Source organism: Eptesicus fuscus, chromosome 1 (genome assembly GCF_027574615.1).
Source record: "Eptesicus fuscus isolate TK198812 chromosome 1, DD_ASM_mEF_20220401, whole genome shotgun sequence".
Taxonomy (NCBI): domain Eukaryota; kingdom Metazoa; phylum Chordata; class Mammalia; order Chiroptera; family Vespertilionidae; genus Eptesicus; species Eptesicus fuscus.
Window position 1 is genome coordinate 129393894 of NC_072473.1, and position 21484 is coordinate 129415377.

The 21484-nt window shown below is 42.1% G+C and overlaps 1 protein-coding gene across 1 annotated transcript in view; it reads left to right on the forward strand.

The window, feature by feature from the left end:
- The window catches only part of DGKK (diacylglycerol kinase kappa), a 138327-nt gene that overhangs the window by 100962 nt on the left and 15881 nt on the right, over positions 1-21484 (forward strand). The window contains exons 14-19 of the mRNA XM_054718529.1: positions 760-851; positions 13633-13732; positions 15092-15311; positions 16821-16925; positions 17386-17482; positions 19239-19346. Coding sequence (XP_054574504.1) covers positions 760-851; positions 13633-13732; positions 15092-15311; positions 16821-16925; positions 17386-17482; positions 19239-19346 — 722 coding nt within the window. The remainder of the gene's footprint in view (positions 1-759; positions 852-13632; positions 13733-15091; positions 15312-16820; positions 16926-17385; positions 17483-19238; positions 19347-21484) is intronic.

The following is a 21484-nucleotide window of genomic DNA, read 5'->3' on the forward strand; positions in this document are numbered from 1 at the left end:
CCCCACCCCTGGCCGCTTGGCACCTACATATGCAAGTTAACTGACCATCTTTGTTGGGTTAATTTGCATACTCATGCCTGATTGGCTGGTGGGTGTCGTAGAGATACGGTCAATTTGCATATTTCTCTTTTATTAGTGTAGATAGTAATAAAAGTATAATATGCTAATTAGACTGGATGTCCTTCCAGACATCCTTCCTTCCATACAAAGCCATGGTGGGCAGAGGCTGAGGCAGAGGCGCCGCCATGGCAGCAGGGGCCAAGTCCTTCCACTAATTTTTGCATTGGGCCTCTAGTTACTAGTATTATTATATAAGAGGATATAATCTGGCACTGGGAAAATGTGGGTTCAAATCCCAGATCTATTATTTACTATCTATGTAATACGAGATTGTTCATTTGAAACAAGGAACAAATATTATCACCTTTATGTGAGTTTTAACCTTTTGCACTCGGATGTTGAGTGTGACTCAACATGGTTAGCATCGGTAGCAGCTTGAGAAAAAAGCAAGTGAGTGCAAAGGGTTAAATATTAATTTAAATGAGAGGAAACAATATAGATCTTTTATTTTTAGAATGACCACAAAGCTAAGATTATCTATGAGGATCTTCAAAAAAAATTCCTTAATTATGATTATTTCCAGAGAGGCAGTTGCGTTGATGGTAAAGAGTCAGTAAGAAATAATGAGGGAATGAGGATGGGCAGCATACTATGTCACATTGCTAAGGTTCCAAGTCTGAACACTCCTTTTCTCCCTAGGCTGCTGCCATCCAACACTTAGAATCTGCAACCACTGAGTTGAACAAAATCCTGAAGGCCAAGTATCCTACAGAGATGATCATCCCAACCAGGTCAGTCTTCCTTTGGCTCTCAAACTTTGGGGTTTTTCTTGCCCCTCATGGGCTGTCTTCAGTCAGAGGTAGGATTCATTTTAACAGTTTGGGGTGTTGAGGCCAAGGAAAGTACAGTAAATCCTCACTTGACATCATCAATAGGTTCTTGGAACTATGGCAAAACAACATATAGTGAAATCAGTTTTACCATGGGCTAATTGATATAAAAAATAGTTAAGTTCCTACGGCATCTCATGAACATTATAATAAAGTGATATTAAACAATATTATATTATTTGAGGGTCTGCTGTATATGTTTATCTTTCCAAATCAAATTTCTCCCTACTCAAACCTACTGAATAAAAATATCAGGATAAAAAGATGAGATTGGGGTGAGGGGTCCTGCTACTCCTAAAAGACAAAATAGCAAACCAAAGATTTGAAAAAAGGGGAGGAATTGTTGTCAAGATGGCAGAATAGATAAACACTAGGTTGACCTCCTCTCATGACCACATCAAAATTACAACTAAATTACAAAACAACCACCTTGGCCATTGTAGCTCATTTGGTTGGGTATCATCTAAGGCACTGAAAGTTTGCCAGTTCAATTCCCGGTCAGGGCACATGTCCAGATTGTAGACTCGATCCCTGGTAAAGGTCATTCAGGAGACAGCTGATTGATGTTTCATTCTCATGTCGATGTTTCTCTCTCTCTTCCTCTCTCTGTAAAAATCAATAAAAAAATTTAATTGCAAAATAACCACTATTGAGAACCACCTAAAGGCTAGCTGAACAGAATTACTATTACTAAGGATGCAAAGAGGAAGTCATATTGAGACTGGTAGAAGGGATGGCTACACGGAACAGGTAGGTCCCTCACTCATGATGTGGCAGTTTTCTTTTTTTTTAAATATATTTTTATTGATTTCAGAGAGGAAGGGAGAAGGAGAGATAGAAACATTAATGATAAGAGAGAATCATTAATCAGCTGCCTCCTGCATGCCCCCTACTGGGGATTGGGCCTGCAACCTGGGCATGTGCTCTTGACTGAAATTGAACCTGGGACCCTTCAGTCCATAAACCAACACTCTATTCACTGAGCCAAACCACCTAGGGCAGTGGTCAGCAAACTCACTAGTCAACAGAGCCAAATATCAACAGTACAACGATTGAAATTTCTTTTGAGAGCCAAATTTTTTAAACTTAAACTCTTCTAACACAACTTCTTCAAAAGACTCGCTTAGGCCATGGTATTTTGTGGAAGAGCCACACTCAAGGGGCCAAAGAGCCACATGTAGCTCGCGAACCACAGTTTGCCGACCACTGACCTAGGGTGGTGTGGCAATTTTCAACAGAAGGGAAAATTGTTGGTTCTGCCTGAAAATCGGGGATTCCCAGCCTCACACCAAACTCACCAGCCCAGGTATCCAGTGCCAGAAAGGAAGTCCCTATAACATCAGGCTATGAAAACTAGTGAGGATTGTGGCTGAGTGATATGGATGGCTACTGGAGTCCCAGGCACTGCAGGTCTTAAAGGGACTGCACACATACTCATACTAGTGGCTCAGTGCATAAAATTTGTTCACGGGGAGGGGGTGTCCCGCAGCCTGGCCTGCACCCTCTCCAACCTGGGACCCCTTGGGGGATGTCTGACCCTAAACTGGCAGTCAGACATCCCTCTCGCAATCCTGGACTGCTGACTCCTAACTGCTCACCTGCCTGCCTGCCTGATTGCCCCTAACCACTCTGCCTGCCAGCCTGATTGCCCCCCAACTGCCACCCCCTTCCGGCCTTATCACCCCTAACTGGCTCCCCTGCTGGCCTCATCACTTCCAACTGCCCCCCCCCCCACCAGCCTGCTTGCTCCCAACTGCCCCTCCTTCTGGCTGCTCGCCCCCAACTGCCCTCCCCTGCTAACCTGCTCGCCCCCAACTGCCCCCGTGCCGGACTGCTCTCCCCCAACAGTGACCCCCTGCTGGCCTGATTGCCCCCAACTGACCCCCTGACAGCCAGCTTGCCTCCAACTGCCCCCCCCCGCCAGCTACTTGCTCCCAACTGCCCTCCCCTGCCAGCCTGCTTGCCCCCAACTGCCTCCCTGCCACCCTGCTCTCCCCCAACAGTGACCCCCTGCCGGCCTGACCGCCCCTAACCACCTCTGCCTTGACCCCACCACCATGGCTTTGTCTGGAAGGACGTCTCTTCGAAGGTCTCCCAGTCTAATTAGCATATTACTCTTTTATTAGTATAGATGCTCACAAATTCACTCACTCCGAGCTCCAGCATTGGAGCATCAGCTAAAAAAGCACCAATGACATACAAGAAGGAGCTGAATTGACTAGCTCCAAGGCAAGGGCTAAATGGGCAGGAGACAGGGCAGCTCTCCTTGGGATAGAAGTGCTGGCAGAAGCCACTGTTCCTTTGCTGAAAACCTCCCTTCACTCAGGCAGCAGATGCAGTTGGATGCCAAATATGAGCTCTCCATTAACTTGGTTAAGACCATTCACCCACCCTGGTGATTTGCTGAGACCTTGCCCCACCCAATTCACACATGCCCAGACTAAACCTCTTGCAGAAGCTTTTCCATACAAGTTGCCTTCCACTGCTAATGTTGTGGATTTCCTTAAAATTTCTCAAAGGTTCATAAACACCAAGCAAGCAGTAGCTGGCTTTGGCATGCCCAAAATCTCTTGCTAAGCAGCCTGAAGCCCAACACTAGTGGCAACTGTCCTCTCTTCACAGTATAACAGCTCTCAGGGGCCTCCAAGCCCAGCACAGATTGAAACAAACCACAGATCCCTTTGTAACTCCTACTAGGTGGTCTTGGGCTGGACGGAGGCAGTGGCTGACTTGGCCTGCACCAGAGCCCCTCATAAGAGGCCCCAGAACCAATAAACCTAGTAGTCAGCTTCAGACCACACCAGACACCACCCAAACAGCTTCACGTATGACACACCAGATTCAACAAGCACCAGTACAGCAAATCCCACTCAGTGGGTTCAGCCCCCCTCACAACAGCTTGTCCACTATAGTTATGGCCAATCCTTATTGATAGTCAATCAGATAATCAATCACATACATGACATGCCAACAGCAATCAGGGCTCAACTACAATAGGAGAGCACACATGACCAATAAAAGGGACACCCCTGAAATACCAGGCTCAAGTGACCAGAGAGACTGTGAACCACATGACACCTATTACATAAGGCCACACTGCCAAGACTGGGAGACATAGCCAATATACCAAATATATAGAAACAAAGGAAGTCAGCCAAAATTAGGAGACAAGGAAGCATGTCCCAAATGAAAGAACAGGACAAAACTTCAGAAAAAGAACTAAATGAAATGGAGATGAGCAATCTACCAGATGCAGCGTTCAAACCGCTAATTACATGGATGTTCAATTAACTTAGGGGAAGAATAGACACACTCAATGAGAACTTATAGGAAACATTTAAAAAGAGATAGAAAACATAAAAAAGAACCAGTCAGAAATGAAGAATATAATAACTGAAATGAAGAATATATTAGAAGGAATCAACAATAGATTAGATGAAGCAGAGGATCAAATCAGCAATCTGGTAGACAAGGTAGCAAAAAACACTCAATTATAATAGGAAAAAAAAGAATTTTAAAAAACGAGGATAGTTTAACTCTCAGACAATTTCAAGCACACCAACATTTGCATCATAAGGGTACCAGAAGAAGAAGAGAGAGAGAGCAAGGGATTGAGAATCTATTTTAAGGAATAATGACTGAAAACTTCCCTAATCAGGTGAAGGAAATAGACAAGTCCAGGAAGCACAGAGGGTCACAAACAAGATAAACCCAAAGAGGCCCACACCAAGACACCTCATAATTAAAATGCCAAGATTAAAAGCAAAGAGAGAATCTTAAAACTAGCAAGAGAAAAGCAGCTACTTATATACAAAGAAACTCCCATAAGATTGTCAGCTTATTTCTCAGCACAAACTTTGGAGGCCTGAAAGGATTAGCACAAAATATTCAAAGTGATGAAAATCAAGGACATACAACCAAGATTACCCTACCCAGCGAGGTTATTGTTTAGAACTGAGAGATAAAGAATTTCCCAGTCAAGAAAAAAACTAAAGGAGTTTGTTCCCACTAAACCAGAACACAAATAATGTTAAAAGGACTTCTTTAAGAAGAAAAGAAAAGATTAAAAATATGAATAGGAAAATATTGGAAAGAAAACAATTCTCACTGACAGAGGTACACATGTAATAAAAGCAGTGAATCAACTAAAATACAAAGCTAGTACAAAGGTTAAAAAGTAAGAAGATTGTATATAATTTTACAACAATAAATTGAGGGATACATACAAACACACACAAGAGGTGAAAAATAATGACAAAAACATAAATGTGGAGAGAGTAATTTAAAAATGTACTTATTTTAGAATGTGTTCAAAGTTAAGAGACCATCAAATTAAAATAGATTGCTATAAATATAACTTGGTATATAGGAAGCACATGGTAACCACAAATAAAAAAATCTACAAGAAAAAAAGAGAAAGGAATCCAAACACAACACTATAGAAAGTCATTAACACATAAAGAAAACAAGAGAATAGATAGATATATAGATAGATATAGATAGATATAGATACCTCCCAACAAACAGAAACTGCAGAAAGAACAGAAAAGAACTACAAAAACACTCAGAAAAATAAATTATAAAATGTCAATAGCTAAATACCTTCAATAACCACTTTAAATGTAAATGGAGTAAATGCTCCATTAAAAAGAAAAAGGGTGGCTGAATGGCTAAAATATCAAGACCCATACATAGGCTTCCTACAGGAGACCCCTTCAGATCAAAAGACACAGACACACACAGACTAAACATAAAGGGATGGAAAAAGATATTTCATGTGAAAGGAAACAAAAAAAAGCTTGCATAGCAATACTTATATCAGACAAAATAGACTTTAAAACAAGGACTGCAATAAGAGACAAAAAGAGCATTTCATAATGATAAAGGGACCAGTCCAGCAAAAAAAAATAATAACTCTTGCCCTAGCCAGTATGGCTCGGTGGATAGAGCATCAGCCTGTGGACTGAAGAGTCCCAGGTTTGATTCCAGTCAAGAGCATGTACCTTGGTTGTGGGCACATCCCCAGTGAGGGGTGTGCAGGAGGCAGCTGACCGATGTTTCTCTCTCATTGATGTTTCTAACTCTCTATCCCCCTCTCTTCCTCTCTGTAAAAAATCAATAAAATATATTTTTTAAAAGAAAATAACTCTCATAACCACCTATGTACGCAATATAGGAGAATCTGAATATATAAAGCAAATTTGTCAGACATAAAGGCATGTATCTCAGTAATACACTCATTAACATCAATGAATATATCATTCATACAGAATATCAACAAGACAACAGTGGCCTTAAATTACACATTAGACTATATAAATGTAATGAATATTTTTAGGACACTTCAGCAGAATATACATTTTCCTCAAGTGCACATGGAACATGTTCCAAGATAAACTACATGCTGGGCCACAAAACAAGTCTCAATAAGTTTAAGAACATTGAAATCATATAAAACATCTTCTCTAATCACAATGGTATAAACGTAGAAATCAATTATGGGAAAAAAAACTGAAAAACACACAAACATATGGAGGCTAAATAACATGTTACTAAACAATGAATGGGTTCACAAGGAGATCAAGGAAGAAATCAAAAGATGCCTTGAGTCAAATGAAAATACAGCAACCCCAAATCTATGGCACACAGCCAAGGCAATTCTAAAAGGAAATTTTACTATATAGCAATACAGGCCTGCCTCAAGAAACAAGACAAATAAACAATCTAACCTTACGTTTAAAGGAAATAGAAACAAAAGAACAAATAAAGCCCAAAGTGAGTACATGGAAGGAAACAATAAAGATCCAAGGGTAAATAAATAGAGTCTAAAAACACACCTAAACCAAGAGCTGATTCATTGAAAAGATTTTTAAAAAATTAGTAAACCTTCAGCCAGTTTCATCAAGAAAAAAATAGAGGAGGCCCAAATAAATAAAATCAGAAATGAAAAAGGAGAAGTGATGAACCAACACTACAAAAATACAAATGATTATAAAGAAACTAGAGGCCTGGTGCACGAAATTCGTGCACAGGGGTGTGTATCCCTCAGCCCAGCCTGCACCCTCTCTAATCTGGGACCCCTCAAGGGATGTCCGACTGCCCGTTTAGGCCTGATCGTAGTAGGATCGGGCATAAACGGGCAGTCGGACATCCCTATCACAATCCAGGACTGCTGGCTCCCAACTGGTCTCCTGCCTGCCTTCCTGATTGCCCCTAACCGCTTCTGCCTGAACTGCTTCTGCCTGCCAGCCTGATCACCTCTAAACACTCCTCTCCCAGCCTGTTTGCCCCTAACTGCCCTTCCCTGGAGGCCTGGTCACCCCTAACTGCCCTCCCCTGCAAGCCCAGTCCCCCCCAACTGCTCTCCCCTGCAGGCTGGAGTCCCCCCCAACTTCCCTTCCCTGCAGGCCTGGTCACCCCCAACATCCCTCCTCTGCCAGCCTGGTCACCCCTAACTGCCCTCCCCTGCAGGCTTGATCACCCCCAACTGCCCTCCCTTGCAGGCCTGTTCCCTCCCAACTGCCCTCCCTGCTGGCCATCTTGTGGCAGCCATCTTGTGTCCACATGGGGGCAGGATCTTTGACCACATGGGGGCAGCCATCTTGTATGTTGGAGTGATGGTCAATTTGCATATTACTCTTTTATTAGATAGGATAGAGGCCTGGTGCACGGGTGGGAGCCAGCTGGTTTGCACTGTAGGGTGTCCTGGATCAGGGTGGGGGTTCCCTTGGGGCATGGGGCAGCCTGGGCAAAGGGCCTGTGGGGGTTTTCAGGCCGGCCACACCCTCCAGCGACCCAAGTGGAGGCCCTGGTATCTGGGATTTATTCATCTTCCATAATAGAAATTTTGTAGCCTTGAGTGGAGGCTTGAGCCTGCCAGGGAGTGCAGAAAGCTTGGCTTCCTCCATTGCGGGGGAAACCCAAGCCTCCTGCTCACTCCATGGCCACAGCCATCTTGGTTGGGTTAATTTGAATACTCCCTCCTGATTGGCTGGTGGGTGTGGCTTGTGGGTGTAGCAGAGTGATGGTTAATTTGCATATTGCTCTTTTATTAGATAGGATATTATAAACAATTACATGTCAACAAATTGGCTGGCCTGGAAGAAATAGACAAAAATTCCCAGAAACATACAATCTTCTAAAACTGAATAAGGAATAATCAGAGAATCTTAATAGACAGATTACAACTAGTGAAATTGAAGCAATAATAAAAATAGGTAGATAGATGATAGATATAGATAGAGATAGAAAAATAGATAGATAGATAGATAGATAGATAGATAGATAGATAGATGATAGATATAGATAGATAACTCCCATCAAACAGATGGTTTCACAAGTGAATTTTACCAAATATTTAAAGAATAATTACTACTATTCTTTTCAAACTGTCCCAAACATCAAACAGAATAAAATACCTAGGAATAACTTTAACCAAGGTGGTAAAATACCTGTATTTTGAAAACTACAAGACATTGAAAAAAGAAATTGAAGAAGATACAAATAAAATAAAGGATATACTAGTACCATGGTCACGAATCAAGAATTAATATCATTAAAATGTCCATACTACCCAAAGCAATCTACAGATTCAGTGCAATCCCTATTAAAATACCAATGGCATTTTTCACAGAACTAAAACAAATTATCCTAAAACTTTTATGGAACTACAAAAGACCCTGAATAGCCAAAGCAATTTTGAGAATACAGAACAAAGTTGGAGATATCATGCTAACTGATCTAAAGGCTATACTACAAAGCTATAGTAATCAAAACATCATGGTACTGACATAAAAATAGACCCAGATTAATGGAAGAAAATAGAGAACCCAGAAATAAACTCATGTTTATATGATCAATTAAGCTATGACAAAGGAGACAAGAATATACAATGGGTTACTGAAAGTCTCTTCAATAAATAATATTGGGAAAATTGGATAGGTACATGCAAAAAATGAAACTTAATCACTTTGTTACATCATATGCAAGAATAAATTCAAAATGGGTTAAAGACTTAAATATAAGACCCAAAACCATAAAATTTCTAGGAGAAAATATAGGCAGTAAAGTCTTTGACATCACTCTTAGCTGTGTGTGTGTGTGTGTGTGTGTGTGTGTCCTTGGGCAAGGGAAACAAAAGAAAAAATAAATACAAATGGGACTTACATCAAACTAAAGAGTTTTTTGCACAGTGAAGGAAACCATCAACAAAACAAAAAGACAACCTACTGAATGGAAGAAGATATTTTCCAATGATATATCCATTAAGGGGTTAATATCTAAAGTATAGGGTGTCCCAAAAAATGTATACACACTTTGAATGATTATAAAGTCAGTGTTTATTAACATAGAGTTCATTTTCAACATTTAAAAGAATCTACAGAAATGATTTTTTTGTCAATGCCTGTTTTCAAACTGATGACCGTTCTCATCCAGGCACTGCTGATAATGTGAAGCGATGGAATCGCAAACATCAAGAATCATTTCATTAAGTATTAGAGCATTCTCAATTTGTCAACTATTGCCAGTTTCATACCGTAAACTTTATCTTTTATGTATCCCCATGAAAAAATTCTAATGGCCCTAGCTGGTGTGACTCAGTGGATAGAGCATTGGCCTGCAGACCGAAGGGTCCCAGGTTTGATTCCAGTCAAGGGCACATACCTCAGTTGCAGGCTCCTTGCTTGCCTGGGACCTGGTCAGGGCATGTGCAGGAGGCAACCAATAGATGTGTTTCTCTCACATCAGTGTTTCTGTCTTTCCCTCTCTCCCCTACTCTCTCTAAAAATCAATGAGAAAATATCTTCATGTGAGGATAAAAAAAAAGTTTAGTGGATAAATTTTCTTTGTTTAAAGCTTAATCTGGCTTCACCCATTATTTCAAATCAGTTACACCTGAAAAGGGGTGAAAATTGAGTTTTCAGCTATTAAAGTGTGTATACATTTGAATAATTATAAAGGCAGTGTTTGTACTTCAACTGCATTTTCAAACTTCCAGTAGCATTTTTGGATGAATTTCCTTTGTTCAAACTCAGTCTGGCTGAAAAAAAAACAAACATCAATTGAGCTATCAGCTATTAATGTGTGTGTATACATGATTTGGGGACACCCTGTATATAAGGAAGTCATACAACTTAACACACACACACAAAAATAACAACAAAATAAAACAAACAAAAACCCAATTTAATTAAAAAATGGAAGAGGACCTGAATAGACATTTCTCCAAAGAGGATGGCCAAGAGACATATGAAAAGATCAGCATCTCTAATCATCAGGGAAATGCAAATTAAAACCACAATGTGATGTCACCTCACACCTGTCAGAGTGGCTATCATCAATAAATCAACAAACAGCAAGTCTTAGCAAGGATGTGGAGAAAAGGAAACCCTCATGCACTGTTGTTTGGATTGCAAATTTGTGCATCCACTATGGAAAACAGTATGGAAGTTCCTAAAAATATTAAAAATAGAACTATTATATGACTGAGCAATTCCACTTCTGGGAATTTACCTGAAGAAAAGCCAAACACTTATTTGAAAAGACATATGCACCCCTATGTTCATTGCAGCATTACTTCCAATGGCCAAGATAAGGAAGCAACCTAAGTGTCCATTGATAAATAGATAAAGATGTGGTACATATATACAATAGAATAATATTCAACCATGAAAAAGAATGAAGTCTGTCATTTAAAACAACATGGGTGGACCTAGAGAGTATTATGCTAAGTGAAATAAGTTAGACAGAAAAAGAAAAATATCATACGATTTCACTTATATGTGGAATCTAAGAAGTAAAATAAATGAATAAACAAAACAGAAGCAAATTTATAGATTCGGAGAACAAATTGATGGGTGCCAGGAAAGAGGAGGTTGAGGCTGGGTAAAAAAAAAAAAAAAAGGATTAAGATGTACAAATTGCCAATTATAAAAACAGTAATGGGGATATAAAGTACAGCATGGGAAATATAATAGATAATATCATAATAACTAGAGGCCTGGTGCACAAAATTTGTGCACTGGGGGGATCCCCTCAGCCCAGCCTGCACCCTCTCCAATCCGGGACCCCTTGGGTGATGTCCAACAGCTGGTTTAGGCCCAGGATTGGGACTACTAGCTCCTAACTGCTCACCTGCCTGCCTGCCTGATTGCCCCTAACTGCCCCCCCCGCCAGCCTGGTTGTCCCTTACTGCCCCCCCCTGCCAGCCTGGTCACCCCTAACTGCCCCCCCCCCGCTGGCCTGGTCACCCCTTACTGCCCCCATGCCGGCCTGGTCGCCCCCATGTTCCCCCACCCTGTGGGCCTGATCGCCCCATGCAGCCTGCTGCTTGGTCATTTGGTAGCCCCTCACTGACCCCCCCCCCTGCCGGCCTGGTCACCCCATGCAGCCTGTTGCTCAGTCATTTGATTTCCCCTCACTGACCCCCTCTGCTGACCTGGTCACCCTACACAGCCTGCTGCTCAGTCATCCATTTGGTTGTGATGGTCGCTTAGGCTTTTATATATATAGATTATGATAGATTATGTATGGTGTCAAATGGGTACTTCACTTATTGGGGTGATCATTTTGTATGTTATATAAATGTCTAATCACAATGTTGTACACCTGAAACTATTATAATATTGTATACCAACTTCAATTGAAAAAATTTTAAATTATTTTAAAAAGGTAATAAGCCAGTCAGAGAAAGACAAGTACCACATGATTTCACTCATATGTGGAATTTAATGAACAAACTGAACTATCAAGAAAAATATAGACAGACTCATAGAGAGAGAGCAGGCAGACAGTTTTAATCGGGAGTGGGGGCAGTGGAGGGTAGAAGGATTGAGCAAAAAAGAAAATAAAGAGAGAGGGAACTCATGGACATTGACAACAGTGTGATGATTGCAGAGGGGGAGTTTTAGGAGGGCATAGAGGAGCTAAATGGTGATGTAAGAAATAAAAATAATAAATAAAAACTTTTAAAAATATTTTTAAAAGGGTTACAGAAGGGAAACACAGTATTTCATACCATTCAAGAGCATATTATAGCTCACTATAGTAGGGACACCTTGCTTTTACTCTGACACTAGGAAAGGTCTCTGTGGTATCTACGATAGCTCTTTTTTCTAGCCTGAACAACACATTCTCCCCTTCTAAATATATGGATCATTCATTCCTCCAGGACTCTTTGGAGGGTTACTGCCAAGCCTACAACACTCTCCTTTGAGAAACACATGCCACAGGGAGAGTTCCCCCAATATCATGTTTATACTAAACTAGTGGCCTGGTGCCCAAAATCCATGCACATTAAAAGGGAGTTAATTAGAAGAAATATTTTAATATTGCTATTTGCCCTTTCTCTATAATAGAAGTGTCAGAGATGAAAGAAAATTAGTAAAATGTATATTAAATCTCCCTCCTGTCAGAATCTGGGTCACGCCATGGGATCTAGAGTCAAGTCCCCACCCACCACCCGCACACACTTCGAAAATGCAGGGGACCCAAATCTAGCTGGCCCCACCCCCATTGGGTGAGACCCAGACCCAGCTGGCCCCACCCTCATCAAGCCCCTCAGGCTGAGGGCGCAGCTTCAGGTCCCCAGGCCCAGCGCTGGGTCAGGGACACAGCCTCAGGTCCCCCAGCCCAGCACCAGGACAGGGGTTGCAGCCTGAGGTCCCCCGGCCCGGCGCTGGGGCAGGTGGTACAGCCTGAGGTCTCTCGGCCTGGCACTGGGGTGGGGGTGCAGCCTGAGGTCTCCCAGCCCAGAGCTGGGGTGGGGGGCATGGCCTGAGTTCCCCCGTCAAGCCCAGCCCCCCACCTCCCCCCACCGTCATGTCAGCACTCAACAGGGATGCACGCAGGCAGTGTCACATCCCTAGCTGGGGATGCAGGCAGGCAGCTTAACCTCAGTGCAGGTTGGGGATGCACTCAGGCAGCGTGATGTTAGCGCTGGGGGTGGAAGTCCCTGCCCCCGTCCCCACCCACAGACTGGTTGTGACTGGGACACTGTAATGGACAAATTAGCATATTACCTCTTTATATGTATAGATTAGCTGGGCCCTTGAGCAATAGCTGATTTGACCCAGGCTGAAATTCTTGAATTCTGCTTTCTGAAAATTTGGAATTAGGACTATGAAATGCTAATTAAACTCTCTTAGGTACTTGTATATTTTACTATAAATACATGAAGAAGCATGGAAAAAAAACAAATAGAGAAGGGAGAAGGTATTATGGAGGAGAGGCAAAAGCAGATGGAGGGAGGAGAGACCTGGAAAGAGAGACAGAGAGAATGATGAGGAATATGGAGACTAATCTACATACTATATAAAAGCCAAGTGACTGAAACAACCAGAATGACTGGAATGACCAGTCGCTATGATGTGCACTGCTGCTGACCAACTGACATGATCAGGGGCAGGGCTGGCCAGCAAACCTCATGCAGCCCCTCCCCCTGGCCAGCCAGGCCCCCAATCAGTCCCTCCCCCATCCCTGATCAGGGGCAGGGTAGGCTGGACAACCTCCCATGGCCTCTTCCCCCAGTTGGCCCAGCCCTGATCAACCCCGATCGGGGAGGGCCGGCCAGACTCCACCTGTGCATGAATTCATGCACTGAGCCTCTAGTGATATTATAAGAAAGAAGGGTTCTAGATCTCATGGTGCATGTCACATTGTGCTATCTATCTCATCTTTCCAGATTCCTGTGCTCAGCAGTGGAAGATTTTGTGGTTGATATTGTAAAGACCTGGAGTCAGATAAAACAGAACAATGCAACAATAGCGTCTGTGATTTTGAAAGTAAGTTTCCATTCCTTTTGTCTTGCCCTCTGTGGAGCCAGGTGCTTCTCACTAGAAATTGTAAAAGAAAAGCAGGGAGGAGCAACTCCCTGATGGGGAAAAGTCCACCTCATCAAATTCCATATTTTACCAAATGAAGAGTGGCACTATTCATGCTTATATATGTATCATGTACCTAACTATATGCCAAGCATCTGCCCACATCAGGCACAAGTGTACACCAAGCATGTATGCACATGGTTGTATACCAGAACATGCTTGAAAACATGTACAAAAAATACATACTAGAAATATACTCACATTTGCCACTTTTACAACAGCAACAATAGATAACAATTATAACAGTACTTACTCTGTGCCAGGAACTGTTAAGCACTTTTAATTTATTAACTTATTTAATCCTCACAATTGTCTTGGAATACAAAAGCACAAGGTTAAGTAACTTGCCTCAAGTCACAAACTATTAAGTGATATAGCTGGGAATCAAGCCATAATTACTCAGCACATTCCCAAACATACACATATACAAAGGCAGACACACCAGGCATACATGCAGGGACATGTCCACATCCATAGGATCATGCCCATGAAAATACCAGTTCAGAAATATATAACTTTCCTCAAGTTGTCCATATCATTTTATAGCCCAACTAGAGGCCTGCACCCTCTCCAATCCAGGACCCTTCGGGGAATGTCTGACTGCCAGTTTAGGCCTGGTCCAGTTGGACATCCCTCTCACAATCCAGGACCACTGGCTCCTTAACTGCTCACCTGCCTGCCTACCTGATCGCCCCTAACCACTCTGCCTGCCTGCCTGATTATCCCTAACCACCTCTGCCTGCCTGCCTGATCACCTCTACCCACCTCTGCCTGCCTGCCTGATAGCACCTAACCCCTCTGCCTGATCACTCCCAAGCACCTCTGCCTGCCTGCCTGATGCCCCTAACCACTCTCCCCTGCTGGCCTGATCACCACTAACCTCCCTACCCTGCCACCGTGGCTTTGTCCAGAAGGACATCTGGAAGACATCCAGTCTATCTGGTCTAATTAGCATAGCACCCTTTTATTAGTATAGATATGACATGAGAAAAACTTGGCAACAGGCACTGGTTCCTGCAGCTGTTCAGAAACAAATGAAATCTGTTCGATCCCCAAACACTTTTCAGTTATTTCATCACATCTACCCAAGTATTTCTTTTCCCAAACTTTCATCTCCCCACAGATAACTTTCTATGCTCAATGTTCCTGGCCAGCTACTACCCCTTCCCACCTCTTCCCATATCACCCCAGCACCTCATTCTGTCCTCTCAAGCACTGGTCCCTTATAACAATGTCCTGTCTCCTTTCCTCCCTCTACAGAGCGACTTGATATATGACAAGCTCAGTGTCCTGATTGATGTCCTGGCTGAGGAGGCAGCAGTTGAGAAGAGTGCAACAGTATGTGCAGATAGTAGCAAGGCAGATGGAAAGCCCTTCATCCCTCAAATAGACCACATAGCCAAGTGCAAGTTGGAGCTGGCCACAAAGGCCAAGAATCTCCAGAAATCCTTGAAACTCATTGTATTCCAAGTTGAACAAGGTAAGGGTCCCAGGGTTGTGGAGATTGAGGTAGGAAAAAAAGAAAGTTCTGGTGAATGGTTTACTGGTCTCTCTCTCTGTAAGTTTTCAACTTGACTCCACTACCAAAACTTGACTAGATTCTGCATTCACATAGCATCCAAAATCAGTCCTCAGACTCTGCTGATTTGAAAAGTGTCAGTCCTTATGATAAGCTGCCACTTTGGCTCCTCCTATCTCCCAGGCACTCAACTCTTGCTACTCATTTATTTTTGGAACTAATGCTCATTCTAAAAAATTACAGCTGTTCAAAGCTCTGTCAGCTTCCACCCCCAGCCATGAATTTTTCCACCCATTCCTGTTTCCATCCAACCACCAAGCCTGTGACTATTTTAGAAGGAAAATAGTACTTATCTCTTCATGTCTTGCACAGTATCAATTAAGCACAAGGGCCCTGAGAGTGGTCCTGGCAGCTCTGAAATTGATTGCCATTTCCCAAACTCATGAGAAGTTGCAAACTTTCAACTCAGTATGAAAACTCTTTCAACTCCTTCAACTTCTTAATTTAACATTTTGGTTCCCACTTCTTCCCACAATGCTTCTTTGAAAAACAGATCAGAAGATGGTATAAGACCAAGTGTGTTCTACCTGAGCTATTGAAATTGAGCAGATGTCCATGTAAAAGTCCTTTGACTTTTAGCCATGGTACCTTCTTCTGCCTTGGTACCTTTAAACACAACCTCAGCCAAATTTCCAAGAAAGAAAGGAAATATCCCTTCTGCATTGTGAAAGAATTGAACAGTCAGTTTGCCTCTATTTCTGTAGTAGTTTCTAAGTAGTGATGCTTGGATTACAACCAACCCTCAGCCTGCTCCATCAACACATAAGTCAGATTTTAGAAGTGCAGTTTGTGGCTATGGGATAGAGAAAGCCACCCCTGTTAGGATAGAGATTAAACCTATGTGCTTTGGCATAGGCTGAGCACCTGAGCTATACACTATATAGAAATGAAGGAGACTTCTCAAATATTTTGTGTATGGGTCAGACATTTGAGTGAAAGAATGGCATGTTCCTAGAGGCTCACATTTGCAGAAAAAGTCATGTGAGTAAATGAATTAACAGAGCTAATAATAGAGGTAGAAGAGCAGAGGGTTTCCCATAGTGCCCCACCCCCTTCCCACAGCTGGCCCTGAGCTTCTACTCACAATCACATTTACTGGGTGACAGAAAAAGAGTGACCAGTAAAACAGAGAAAGCTCGAGCATGGATATGAAGAGATATGGGGGCAATACTGTAAGAAACCTGAGACTACAAAAGTATCATGGAGGAGAGGTGATGGTCCAAATGAAAGTCTCTGTTGTCTAACCACACACTGGCATTAACTAAATAAAGGAAATTCTGGAGAAATGCCTGATAAATGTGACCAATCCTCCCCCCACCTCCACACACCACCCTTTTTTACTTCCCTTCCCTTCCCTTCCCTTCCCTTCCCTTTCCTTCCCTTCCCTCCTTACTTCCACTTTTTCTCTAGTTCTGGATGAACAAAGCCGACGGACGATATCGGTTAAGAACTTTACTTCAACTTTCTTCCCGGAAGATGACTCAGAAGATATTAGCCAGACGAGCCCAAGACACCGTAAGGATATTTCTATTCTTCTTCTCTTATTCTACCCTTTATCACTGTATTCTAGTGGCAGAAAATAAAGATGTGTTTTCATGCATTTTCATTTAGGCATAATCCTACTCTGCAGTATATTCCCCTTCCTCTTTCTCAGAAAACTCACACTATTAAGACCCCATGCCAATGTCCACAAGTAATGACGCTATTAGGTCCTTTGAAAAGGCTGGCCTGATGAAATACAGCCTGTGAAGCTGTTTTCACTGCTAGAAAGGAAGTAACTCAGCTTCACTGGCCTCTCAGTGGAAGCGCCTGTCTATCCAAGATGATCCCTCTTTGGAATGCAAACCCTGAATGTTATCTCAGAGAAAGTCATTGAGCTTGACCCTACTTCCACAGACAAAATAGTGTGAAACACAAGTGAAGACAGGGATTTCTTGTTTGCATCTGACACCAAGGTGATGTCATTTGTGTCTAGGTTCTCGTTGTGGCATTTTGTCTTCTATACCTTCTCTCAAAAGTGAAGACCTAGATAACCTTAATTTGGAGCACTTACATTTTACACCTGAAACTATGTAAGTATTTAGCCTTATGACCTTTTTATGGCTTTCTTTTCTCTGGTTAAGAGCATAGCCTAAGAATGCCCAGAGTCAAATCTTTACTGTACTTTACTAGTTGTCCAACCTTATGCAACCAATATGAGCCTCAGTTTCCTTACATGTAAAATAGAGGTAATTGTAGAACTTGTCACATAGGTTTGTTGTATTTATTGAGTTTATATATGCAAAGTACTTTCACTGAGCAATGCTTGGCAGCCATAGCTAAGTGCTATATGTGTTAATATTTATTATTGTTGTTATTATTATAAACAATAAATGTTAGCTGTTGTTCTTTCAAATGACTTGTTTTTCCACTGTTGCCTTTAATAGTAACGATTGAAGGGACTAAAAGAATAAATGGGCATTTAGGGGAGTAGTCAGTAAATCTAAAGATGTTTGTCTCACTAGCCCTACTAGTTTAGAATATTCCCAGCAGCCAAGTTCTGTCCTATTCACTCATTTTGAGTTACATTAAAAAGATCAGTTGAACATCAGTTAGAAAGATCTCAATTTCTGGACTTTGGTTGAGGGAAGCAAATCTCATGTGAGAGATGTAGGGTCAGTTAAGTAATGAATTTTTAAAATTATTTGTAATTTTAAATGGCTACACTGTACCCATTTTCAGTTTCCCAAACGAAGAACACAGTAACAATTACTGAAGTTTTTTGCAGCTTTCCATTTATTCCTATCTCCAGCCCCCACTCCCTTCTCCTTCACCGTTGGCTTAAGTTCATAGACTTACCTAATGAGTTTTGATCAATGGTGTGCTAGCAAATGTTTAAAACCAGCTCTCTGGATTGGGGAGAGGGAAACCCTGATTTATTTCCTGGTATAAACCCTCCCACCATAATCCATTTCAATCTACTGATATAATTCCATTAAATTTAGAGTTGAGAAGTGATAGGAATAATCAGCTGACATGAACTGGTACAAACAGGCTTCAGCACACCACTGGTTTTGATGTCAACACCTGAGAAGAATGCAGAAAACTAAAAAAACTGCCTGACATATATCCTCTTTTATCAGTCTTTTCTCCCAAATGTGTGGTCACTTTGATCTTTGGTGTGAACACACCACAAAGGAGTTCAGACATATCTTAAAAAAATAATGCAGGCTTTACTCTCATACATTTTTTATTGTTTTTAAATATGTTTTTATTTTAGAGAGAAAAGAAGGGAGAAGGAGAGAGAGAAAAATTAATATGAGAGAGAAACATTGATTGGTTGCCTCCCATATGCACCCCAACTAGGAACCAACCCCACAACCTGGGTATGTGTCCTGACCCGGAATCAAACCAGCAACCCTTTGGCACAAGGGACGACACAACCAACTGAGCCACACCAGCCAGGGCTACTCTCATACATTTTTATCTGAGATACTCAAAAGTTCTTTGTGGGAATAAGCCAATGACTCTATTCCCCTTTATTATATGTGGAAAAATATTGGCCACTCATATCTGAGGACTTCCAAAGATTATTTCTTTATTATGAGCCCCAAATCCACTGAATCCTCCCAACTAGGTGGGTGCCCTCTTTTCCAGCTAACAATGCTAGTTGTTAACACAATAGGAAATCTACCTGTGCTTCTCAAGAACATTAAGGCTTATGTCCAATGTATAGGAGGCCTTCCTTCAGTGCTTTTTTATCATGCATATGAAGTCTGCTGCCAATTAATAATGGCACTTCTTTTGTACACCAATGTCTGTCCTCCTCTTCCCTTTGCCTAATTTCAGACGTTTCAAAGAAAAGTGCGTCATGAACAACTATTTTGGAATTGGACTGGATGCTAAAATTTCTCTGGAGTTCAACACCAGAAGAGATGAACACCCAGCACAATACAAGTAAGGAAAAGAAACTCTTCTTCCTACATGAAGACAGACAATAACCATATATACATAGTATATTGCTACATACCCTACCTCTCAGACAAGCAACAGAAATAAGAGGTCCTTTGGAAGTAAAACATATTAGTCCCAAGATTATCCTAATGGTACTGCTTGCCCCGAATGTTAACTTGGTCTGTGATGACTCTGCATTTGGCATCCTGAACTTTGGCTGCCTTCTTAGTCTAGACATGTAAGTTATTGTGTAGACACAACTAACTGTGTTACTGTTATTTTAAACAGATTACATTGACTTGATTCAGCAAATTGCTTACCTTTGTTCTGTGAAAACTTGACCAGATCCTAGTAGGGGCTTCAGGTCTGTTTTTTATTAACAAGGATGCAAAGTATCAACTGACCAGTTATTTGTGTTACCAACCTGGTTCCCTTGGACCTACTGATTTTAGATTATCATTTCTGTTCCACTGACTTATGTGTTTATTCTATACAAATACCACACTATCTTGCTAACTGTAGCTTTATAGTTAGTTTTGAAATTGAGAGATGAAAGTCCTCCAACTTTGTTCTTTTTCAGAATTGTCCTAGTTGTTCTAGGTATTTAGCTTTATATATAATGAAACCATTTTTATAGATAAAGCAACTAAAGTGCCCAAAGTACTTGTGGTTTAAAACAGAAAACAAGTAATTTTATACTAGCCTTCTTACATTTCAAAGCTCATGCCCTGTGGTGGCTTATTTCTGTGGCTTTACTTTAAAAACAAAAACTCATCAACACAGACAATAGTATGATAGTTAGTAGAGTGACAGGAGTGTGGTGGGGGCATTAAAGGGTAAAGGGGGTCAAATATATGGTGAAGGAAGATTTGATTTTGAGTGGTGGGCACACAATGCAATATGCAGATGATGTATCATAGAATTGTACACTTGCATATAATCTTATTAACCAATATCACTCCAATACATTTAATTTAAAAAGAATTGAAGGTCAGATAAAGAGCTTCACAGACAAGAAAAAGATAAAGGAGTTCATCACCACCAAACCAGTATTACGTGAACTATTGAAGGGTATTCTTGAATAATCCTATATAATAAAAGGCTAATATGCAAATCGACCAAACGACAGAACGACTGGTAGTTATGATGCACACTGACCACCGGGGACAGAGGCTAAACACAGGAGCTGCCCCCTGGTGGTCAGTGCACTCCCACAGGGGGAGTGCAGCTCAGCCAGAAGCTGGGCTCATGGCTGACAAGTGCAGTGGCAGTGGTGGGAACCTCTCCCACCTCCACGGAGGTAAGGATGTCTGACTGACGGACATCCCCCAAGGGCTCCCAGACTGGGAGAGGGCACAAGCCGGGCTGAGGGACCCCACGAGTGCATGAATTTCATGCACTGGGCCTCTAGTAATTCTCATATATAAAAACCCAGTGTCCATAACATCCAAAACGACCAATGGCTCGACTGACCAAAGTCAGTGCTGGGTTGCTGTGGCAACCCAGCACTGACTGTGACCACTTCGGGCACCCTGACCCAGCACTGACTGTCAAGGAGGCTCTGGATCAGGTGTGAAGAGAGGCCTGGACAGAGAAGCAGGGTCTGATCCGTAGCCTTCGTGGCAGCTGCTGATCAGCACTTTCCTCCCTCTTTCGCACGGGGCCTGGCCAGAAGCTGTGCCTCTCTTTCTCTCAGGCCTCTGCTGGGCTGCTGATCAGCCCCACCTCTCTGATCAGGCCCGTTGATAGGCCCAGAGATGCGGACTGGCATAGAAACCGACTAATCAGAACCAAATCTGGGTGAAGTGCAAAGGCAGAACCTAAGGTGGGGGCTGAGGAGGGGTTTTAAGGGCAACAGCTGTTTGGTGTAAGGTGTAAGAAAGTGGTTCAATTTTTTAATGACCGGTTTGGCAGTATAGTGCATATGGCTGGCTATCAGTCCAGATATAGGGATTATGTGTTTTTGTCTGCCAAGAGCATCTCCTCTTGCTGAAAAAGGCTCCCCCCCCCCCCCAATTAAGCAATCCTATCCTATATAATCTATCTGTACTACTAAAAGGGTCATATGCTAATTAGACTGGGTCGACCGGCCGTCTTTCGGATGTCTGACTTCCTTCCAGACAAAGCCATGGTGGTGGGGG